The 10075-nt window shown below is 37.7% G+C and overlaps 1 protein-coding gene across 4 annotated transcripts; it reads left to right on the top strand.

Moving 5' to 3' along the window:
• Positions 1-389: 389 nt before the first annotated feature.
• On the top strand, positions 390-7011 carry LOC148006554 (cystatin-related protein 1). 4 transcript variants are annotated; one of them, XM_087655202.1, is made up of 4 exons: positions 390-905; positions 3610-3705; positions 4472-4585; positions 6686-7011. In XM_087655202.1, the coding sequence occupies exons 1-4, from the start codon at positions 669-671 to the stop codon at positions 6767-6769; spliced, it is 531 nt and encodes a 176-aa protein (XP_087511328.1). In that variant the 5' UTR covers positions 390-668; the 3' UTR covers positions 6770-7011. The 4 variants fall into 4 exon arrangements, with proteins under 4 accessions (XP_087511328.1, XP_087511329.1, XP_087511330.1 ...); XM_087655203.1 differs by having other exon boundaries at positions 393-905; positions 6809-7011; XM_087655204.1 differs by having other exon boundaries at positions 488-762.
• The last annotated feature ends 3064 nt before the right edge of the window (positions 7012-10075 follow it).

Here is a 10075-nt window from a genome sequence, read left to right as displayed (position 1 = left end):
CACTAGATCCCAGACGTTTGGGCTAGAAAGATCCTTTAGGACCTTGTGACCTTTGTCATCTAAATTCATAAGGTACTTTTGGGAGTTCTGAAAAACTAACACTCTAAGCTTTCCACAATAATGGCTACCACAGTATTTTTAGCAAAAATATACTACTCCAGAAAATTGAGGATGAAATCCCTACAGCATATAACAAAAGAGCCAAGGGAGGAACACCAGATGTTAAACAGGGGCTCAAGAATACCCATGAACTATGATGACAGAGGTAACTCAAAAATGCCATTTAGAATGTTATGAGGAAAATAAGAATTGAATTTTTACTTTGATTTTCAGGGTCAAGAAAAGTTTTACCACTCGGGAAAACAAAAAAAAAAAATTCAATATTGGAAAGCAGAGGAGGAGAGCCAGGCCTAGTGATGAGAAGGTCTAAGCTGAGAAGCCAGACAAGTGGCAGAAATCCTAAATGGGTATGGGTGAGGGAACAAGTGTACTATAGTGATTGAAGTTGGCAAGAATCAGGATAGTGAGGTAATCAAAAACAGGATTGCATTTGGAAGGTGTGGCTAAGTAGGAGGTTCATCATTTAAGATAAAAGATGCGTGCTTCCTGCCCAGGCATCTTGAAACCTCTTCTCCTCTGAAGCTCCCCTTTCATATCTGAGAAGAAAAATGTGCAAAACCCTACATGGCACACTGCTCCTACTGGCCATCTTTGTCCTGTTTCTGAATTTCAGCCATGCAACTGCAAAACGTACCAGGAGAGGTATGGAAATTTTTGAGAAAAACTTCATAGACAAAAACAAACTGAAGGATGTATATGATGTCTTCAAATATCTTTACAACACGCACAGTGCTGACACATATCTCAGCAACATAAAAAATGAGTCATTCACCATGAACATATGGGTAAGTACTTCTCCCAGCATAAGAGACAGTGTTGATGTGTCCATGTGCAGCACTATCCTTTTTTTATTCTATTACTACAATCTTTTCTGTAACCATGCTCGCATATCTCCAATATACAATATATGACTTCTAAAACAGAAGACACAAGGAAGTTCTCATCACACTACAAATAGAATGATGCATTCTTAGTACTAAAATGTATCCACAGAATTTCCTTATTTTTACCTGAATTCAAAGAACTCCTAAGAAACAGTATCCACACACATAACAGAAATCCTGCAAAACAAAAAATACTAGTATACAGTGGGAGCTCTACAACATATTCTGTTTAAATTTGCCAATAGTAAATAGGAACCAATATGTTTCTATTTCACAGTTAGCATAAGGTATCCTCTAATTTGTCTAAATGACATTAAATACCAGATACCAATGTACATTGTTAAATGAATGGCCATACAGTAGGACAAACAGACACACAAACATTTAATATGGAAGAAGGAATTTTTTATACTCTTTCAAGTATTTCAGTTATTTGCGTGTGTGTGTGTGTGTGTGTGTGTGTGTGTGTGTGTGTGTGTGTGTGTGTGTCTGTTCATGTGTATTGTTTGGGGCCAATACGTCAGTGTATATGTGGAAGTCATAGATGCCTTTGGTTACTTAAATATCTTTTTATATCGATGGGGCTACAGGAAAAAAACTTGGTATTTCAGATTTATTAATGGCATCTTTCCTTACTGCAATCTCTAGACAGCCTAATTCTAAGTATTATTATGGGAAATGAAGTTTCCCTCATAATATTGATTATGAGTTCACAGCATCCTTGTTGATCCTGCCTCCCTTCTGTCCATTGTAACATGTGGCCATGTTTGTTTCATCCCCCTCACTGTCATTTAGTGCAAGGGGCTCCTGATATGTGTGTTTATGTCAATATGTTTTTCTGAATCTCTTGATAATAGCAATTTGTGTACTTCAGCAAACAATGGAACTTTCTATATGGTAAATATTCCTTTCAGGAAAATGAAGAGTCATTATACTTGCTCTGATAATATCATACTTATTTCCTTCTTGTAGAGACCACTGACATATACACCCAGGGCAGACTATGGCTCCCACATTCTCTGTTCAGCTGTGCTTTATGTACAGAACCTGAGGTAGTTTTCTAATATGGATGTTGAAAAGGATTCCATCCCACATTAAAAAAACAGCCATTCATTCTACACCAGATGCAGATGCTGTTAGCCCCAAAAATTGATTGACAATGGCAAGACACAAAAAATGATAGCACTCAGTAATGACATAGACTTCTTAGATGTTAAATGTGCTAGGTGAGAACCTACAGAAAAAGAATTAAGGGTATATTTCCAAACACGCATATGTGTCCTTTATAACAATTCACCATGCAGAATGAGCCGAATTTCAAATTGTATGGAGACCTCTAAAGGACAGGTAACATCATCTGAGCAATTCCCAGCATGGAATTTGTAAGCTTGTATTAACAAATCAACCAGGAGTTTCTACATCCTTTTTCACAGTGACCTTCGATTGTTCCTGGAGCAGCACTTAGGAACTAGAGTCCTAATTTTGCAAAATAATAATAATAATAATAATAATAATAATAATAATAATAATGATACATTAGGACCTATGTCCCATGCAACTAGTCACCAACTGTGAAGTATGAACACCTTGTATGCTATATCATTCAGCAATGTAGAGTCAACTCCTGCAACATACTCTGTCAGTAGATTTGTTAGTCAAGGCACATATACACCACTTTCCAAAACCTGAATAATTGTTAAAATTATAAAATTACAAAATTAGGTAAATGTGCAATCCACACACATAACAAATATACCTATTGTTCCGTGTGTACCTGAGTCAAATTGTAAATACAGGATAAACATCACTCCAGGGAACATTGTCCTTACTCATGGTTTCAAAGGACAAAGTCTATTTTTTTTTTATTTTTTTTTTAGGACAAAGTCTATTATTTCAGCTTGTTGTCATCCAGTAAATGTATCTGAGATTCCCTCTGCAATGAATATATAAGTTCCTATTTGGGAACTGCACAAACAAGTGACTAAAATGCCTTGAGATATGTTAGCATCAATGATCAAATTTAGAATTGAGACACTCACAGGCTCTATTTATTTGACCTGAAATTTCCCCTTGTGTGAAGCATTCCAAATTCTCCTGTCCACTGAAGGAATAAAGTAGGAAAACAAATGAAACCGATGCTCTGTGTTAAATTTAGCTACTAATGGTGATCATTAGGTGATAAAACCAGCCTGAAACCTTTTTAGAGTTACAAAGTATGACTACCTTTTATCCCAAAATCGATAGGATCATTCAATTCATGCTGACTTCTAAAGCCTTCCCTTCTTCTCAGAGCAGATCATGTACTGGCAATGGTTCTTACCTGTCCTTATGGTTTCTCTTACAGGCTGGTTCTACCTTACTAACAATATTGAAAAAATGTTAGTCCCAGCCTTCACCTTGGGTGTCCTGTTCCTTCTATTTAATAAAGATGTACAAAGAAAAACATCCTGAAAATCATCCTGTTGGAAGAAGTCTGTGTGTGTATTCAGATAGCAATGATATTGACATGGATCCAAAATAAAAGTGTTAGCTACAAAAGTAAATTAAGGCATGCATGTAAATGAAAATACAGAACTAAACAACAATTTTGCTCTTTTCTTCATAGGGATTTGGTGAAATTGAAATGGTTAAAACCAAATGTAGAAAGATTGATTCTGACTTCTACAAATGTTCTTTCCAGAGGGAATTCTATAACCTAAAGGTGTGTATTTGGTAATGCCTTGTTTCCTGACAAGTTAGGCAGGGTGGCAGCTGTACTATGGTCATACATTTGTACAGATAGGTGGATATTTTGAGAAAAATGTGTGAATTGGAGGGAAATGTGTAGAAATGTACTTCTTTATGAAGGGATAGAGTTAGGGATTAGTACACATGAATTTGTGTGTTAGAGTAAGAGTATGTGCAGAAATCATAAACTTAAATGTTGAAGTGTTTGTCATTGAATTCTTCATACTGAGCAGAAAACCTTCTGTAAGTTGGTGTTCCTCTCTGGACTAGAGGACCCTTTTCAAGAACACTTCCTTTGGAGATGATAATTAATTAACCTGAGCTTCAGAGCTTTCCATGTGGCCATGAAAGAAAAGAGCCCCAAACAGGACAAAGGTAACCAGTGCTGCCCCTTAACCTTTTCCATATGTATAGAGTTATTTCTGGCAACACCATAACTCTCAGATATAATCCTTTCATTCCTAACTCCACTGAATGGATTTTATTCTCCTCTTTTGTCCTGTTTCCTTCTTCTTCAACAGCACAAGACAACTCATAAAAGATGGTCATAAATCAAACAACCAGTAGGGTGGGCGTCAATTTCTATAAAGATGAGTTATTTGTTGTGTAAGGAATAATCCTTGAAGCTAAAGAATGCTGAAACAAATGATAAAGAAATTAATTATTTTAGTTACAAAGGGTTACTGAAGAGAAACTTACTACTGAGAAGTGATGCAGTTAATCCTGTTCCTTTTCTAAAGCGGACTCCTGGCGAAACAATGTACTATATATCATTGCCTGGAAGCGTCAGATGCAGGAAGCTCCTATCTAAACTGGACAACTGTCCCTTCGAAGAACAAACAGAACAGCTGAAGGTATGAACACTAAGTGACTCCTCTTGTTGAAAGAACCCTGTGAAAATGAGGACTGATGTATAATATCTGAGAAGGGTTTGTGCTAGTGTGTTATGCTTTTGGCAAGTTAATAAAAATGAAGTGCACAGGAAAAGATCATGTGCAAACATTTGAAGAGAGAAAGTGGAGATTATCAATAAATAAAATAGATACACTTGTTGAGTGAGTCCATTCCTCAAAAGTAGCACTGTGCACAGAAGAGGAGGAAGAGTTCAAAACAATATTCTCCATTCCCTACGAACTTTACTACCAAGGGTATGATTGAATTTTTGCTCATTGACAGAATAAAGAGTTGTGGAGATGGTTGCTTGTCAGAGAAGAGTCTTTTACTCCCAACCCCACCTTCATTTGCAGGGTGCAATTGTAAAGGTCCCACTCCGTCATTCAGTACTGATGTGGGGTGGTTATAAGAAGACAAATAGTCCATGACCTCTGGCCATTAACTATCTCTTATTGTTCTGGTTCCAGAAGCTAATGGTTTCTGAATTTTACTCCTGCTGTTAGGAGAGTATTGGGAAAAGAAACAGTTTCTTGGGTGCTTCTACTTGGGGATTTCTTGATAGACAGTTAAGAGCTTATGAATTCATTAACCTTTTGTGAGCCACAGAAAATGAAAAAGGGTAAAAATAAAGTCAAGCACACACACACACACACACACACACACACACACACACACACGAATTCAGCTGATGTCAACCATTCAACGTCAAAGTGCATATGTCTATGTATAGACATACATGTTAAGAATAGAAATTATTAAGCATACATATGTATGTACATACACACAGACAGACAGATGTAAATACATACTATCTACAAATATAAACATTTTGTGAATAGAGAAGATACAATAACAGCTACAGGCTACACTTTACTTTTCTCTCAGCCTTTTTATAGCTTTTTAGACAAAAAGTGTTTAAGAATTTGCCTCACAGATAAAATTTCAAAGAAAGGAGTTACAGAAGGTTGTAGATAGTCAGTTCAAAGTAGTGTTTCACTCTATAATATCATTATAAGTTTAAAACCACAGTTTCCCATGTTCTTGTTAAATTACAGTACACATTGGTAGCATCATACCTGGATATTGCCTACAATTAATGTCTTTCATTGATCTAAAGTATGTCCCAAATTTATTTCTCTTCTTACTTCAATGTTTAAAGCTCATTTCATTCATTATAATTAACTAATTATACTACGAGGAGGTGCAGGCTCTATTCTTGATTTACCCTTATTATATCTTTCTGGGAAAACAACTAAAACCATCTCCTTAAATTTCTCTCTTAAATTATTGAATCAAATCAAGAATTCTATAGTCATTAATTCATCTAAACAGCACTATTATATAAAAGTACAACTTCATATTGATTTGAAGAATCTGTGTGCAATATTGTGAGATGATACCCAGAAATTATTAAGCAGTAATAGTGGCAGGAAAGCAATATCAGAAGTGAGAAGCTATTTTTGGATGTACCTTTCATTGATGTGCCTTTCAGAGCACACCAATCATAGCTATGCAGAATGCTGGACGATCTCCAGAAAACCTACTTGCTTGCCATCAACCTACATGGTTGGTCCCGTGCACATAAACAATCTGCCACATGTTCATGACTTTAATCCCTCTTGCTGAAATCCTGCTTCTACCACCAGATGCTGTCTTATGATACTACAAACTGGGGTTGTAGTGCTTATCTTCTCAAATATTTGTATCACCTCTTATTTTCACATTAATATTCCATTCTTTGATTTTTCCATGTGCCACACTTAATGACATGTCAATGTCTAGAACTAGATGGGCCCTGACCAGGTGGACTCCTGCATTGTGTACCAGGATTCAGGATCTCATGAATTCTTGATTGTGCACATAAAATCTTGTGGACTATAAACAATTGAGGCAATGATCATTGTCCACTGAAGAGTTATGCTGAATATCCAGGGACCCAGGGACACTGGAATGACCAGTGTGTCATTTACATGGTTACCATTTCCACTTCAGTTAACTGGATGATTATATCCCTTTTGATTTTAATATCCCTAATAATCTATATTTCTTTCCATTTTTAGAGAGAAATATGTTACTTTGTAGTGTATCCTGACTATATTGAGCAAAATATACATGCTGTAAGATTCGATTGTTATACCAAATGAGACTCTGAGACTGACTGGCCTGTTACCCAACACTTGCAGACATTGATTCTACTTCTGGAACTCTAATATGGAATCACCCTTCAGTATGGATGCCAGGAGTCACAGAGACATGCAGTCCAGTTATGTACACCTGAACAATTGTCTTCCTTTTACATTTCACATACTTCTTTTAAATGAACCATTGTAAGCCTGCCATAACTAACCTATGCTTTGCTCAATAAAAGTACTGCCATTCATCTTGACTTGTTGTCTGAGAACAAGTGCCATGTGGGTAGATGGAATCAAATGCAAAGAACTGTAAGGCTCTTATCAACAAGTCTGTGTCAAGTATGCTGTATTCTCTGTGATAATATCCACGTTTTGTAGGCGCATGCAGTTCCTTCTGTATAAATGAAGATTCTGACTTTCTATATAAGAACATCAAAATACAGTAGATAATCTATCTCAAGGAAGACATGCACTGTAGTTATAACAGGAAACATACAGTTACATCTAACTGACTCATGTGGATGACTAACATTCACAAAATCACAGCCCGCCCTTTGTTACTATCCCTCTATCTATATCTCAAGGAATCACAGAGAATCCCTCACAGGGTTCACTTTGTATCAGATCTGTTGTTTTAAACCTTTAGAGAAAAAGAATCATCTCTCTTCTGGGGAGGAGAATGTAAAACTAGTGTTCTCTGGGAGAAAATCTGAACAGGTGTGTGCACAGAACTAATGTGCTACATAGTACATCCCATATAGTACATATCACAGATGTGTTCTATATAAATATGCATGCTGATTCTGTTTTTAAATTTTAAGAATTATACATGATCTGAGGATGCTGAAGGGAAAATTTATATTCTGTGTTCCTATGGATGTCTAAATTAACTCATATAATTCAATGTGTTTGAACTATATAAACATTTGTGTATAGCTCCATCTGCACCCAGTGATAAGGCTGTCCACAGCCTTTGGATCCAAAACCTGCTGGCAGAGAACTGGACTGCCAGAAGGGCTCTTCCATCTAAGCTCACAGGTAGGAACCCACTTTCTCTCCACTGACTATCCAAAGAGAGAGCTGCCTAGAGCACATGGTGGGCAGGAGCTGCAGGTCTGCCTAAGACAGTACACCCCTGTCTTCATCACCTTCCAGAATTATGTAGGATACTGAACCCCCAGGGCAGATTGTTACAAGAAAATTACCGTCTCCATCTGAGCCCAGAGATAAGGCTGTCTGACAACTGTTAAGACCCAAAACCTGCCCACAGAGAGTAGGTCTCCAAGGAATTTTCACACTCCTAAGATCACAGGCTCATAGGCTTACAAGCCAACATAAGGGACAGGATCCACTCAGAGACAGCAAGACCAACAAACATCAGCGATTACTAGCTGGTGAGAGGAAGCACAATCCCCTAAGCAACAGAAACCTAGACTACTTGGCATCATCAGATCTAGTTCCCCGACCACAGCAATTACGAGATATTCCAACACACTGGAAAGCAAGATTTGGATTTACAATCACATCTCATGAGCTGGATTCCCAACTTTGCTGATCCCCACCCACAGCTCACTGCTCCCAAACCCCGTGGGAGAGAGAGCTCACTGCCCGGACAGGTGGGCACTCCTGAGACTGCAGAGTGGAAGAGACCACCAATACTGCCCACCCCTGCCCACACCCCGGGCCCAAGAGGAAACTGTACACAGCCTCTGGGAAACGGTAGATAGGGGCACTGGAGCTGGACATCCCCTGCGCCCGAGATACCAGAGAAACCTGAAAGGACCAGATTAACAGCTCTGCACCCAAATCCCATGAGAGGGAAAGCTAAACCTTCAAAGAGGCAGACAAGCCTGGGAAGCCAAAAGAGACAACACTGTGCCCACATTTCTGACTCTAGAGGAAAACACCAAATGCCATCTAGGACCCTGGTGCACAGGGGCTCCCAAAAAGGCAGCACAGGCCCTCCTCTTTGCTGCCCTCTCAGAGAGCTCATAAGCAACACCCCACGAGCAAACTTGAGTCTTGGGACCACAGGTAAGACCAACTGTTCTGCTCCAAGTGACCTGCCTGGTGAACTCAGGACACAGCTGAAGACCTGTAGACAGGAAAAACTACATACCCAAAAGCAGAACACTCTGTTCCCATAACTGGCTGAAAGAAAACAGGAAAACAAGTCTAGAGCACTCCTATCACACAGGCTTATAGGACAGTCTATCCACTGTCAGAAATAGCAGAACAAAGTAACACTAGAGATAATCTGGTGAGAGGCAAGCAACAGAAACCAAGGCCACATGGCATCATCGGAGCCCAATTCTCCCACCAAAGCAAACACTGAATATCCAAACACACCAGAAAAGAAAGATCTAGATTTAAAATCATATTTGATCATGATGCTGGAGGACTTCAAGAAAGACATGAAGAAATCCCTTACTTACAAGCAAGCCATCCAAAGTTAACCCCAGATATTTTCCCCACTGGCTGAATAGATATTTCCTACTCTTGTGAAGATCCTGGGTTCAACACCCAGCACCCACAAGTGGCTCTGAATATCTTTAACTTTATTTCCAGAAAATCTCATTTCTCATCTAGCTCTAATAGGCACTAAGCCTGTATGTAGTATTGAGTATTCTACATACGATATTTACATACTTGCTTTTTGGCAATTAATAGGTCATTGTAAAATTACAAGGATGTAAAAGACATCAGGGCTTACTCATGAATGTATGTATACATAACATATGCATGTATTTCCTGTAACAAAAATTAGTCAAAAACGGAGGACATGTCTTTGTAGAAGAAAAGGATTTAAAGGATGAAAAAGAATGAATAAAATGTAATTATTTTTAATCTGAACAAAAAAAAGAAAATCAAAGGAATAAATGCGGGAAGTAGCATACAATTCCATTATAATGATAAAATAAGTAATATAAAATATAGAGTTTCAAAGGATGATTAGATTTACTATCAATTAATTTCAAGAAGGACTAGAATTGAGGGTACAAAACTAAATTCTGGAAAAGATGTACATTTAAATGAAAATGAAATAATTTTGTCAACTTTCTGATGTCACTGGGAAATGTATATAATTATATTGTAGTCAAAGTTACTTGACCACAGGGTCCACTCATCATTTCTTTTATATAAATATAACAAAGTGTAGTATCTGAGAAAACTTGTATTCTCAAAACTAGTAATGGAATAAATAACATATTTGGGTTATTAAAAAAAGAAAAAATGAGGTTCAGCAACAGAAACCAAGATTACAAGGCATCATTGGAGCCTAATTCTCCCACCAAAGCCAACAGAGAATAACCAAAC

The sequence above is a fragment of the Rattus norvegicus genome, chromosome 3 (assembly GCF_021556685.1).
Source record: "Rattus norvegicus strain SHRSP/BbbUtx chromosome 3, alternate assembly SHRSP_T2T, whole genome shotgun sequence".
NCBI lineage: Eukaryota > Metazoa > Chordata > Mammalia > Rodentia > Muridae > Rattus > Rattus norvegicus.
Note: the sequence above shows the minus strand (reverse complement) of the source record. Positions and strands in the feature narration are given on the sequence as shown.

Excerpts from the sequence above, each read along its gene's own strand:
- LOC148006554 (XM_087655202.1), top strand. The coding sequence starts at position 669 with ATGTGCAAAACCCTACATGGCACACTGCTCCTACTGGCCATCTTTGTC. Across the intron at positions 3,706-4,471 it reads GGGAATTCTATAACCTAAAG|CGGACTCCTGGCGAAACAAT; the intron begins GTGTGTATTTGG and ends CCTTTTCTAAAG. Across the intron at positions 4,586-6,685 it reads AACAAACAGAACAGCTGAAG|AGAGAAATATGTTACTTTGT; the intron begins GTATGAACACTA and ends TTCCATTTTTAG.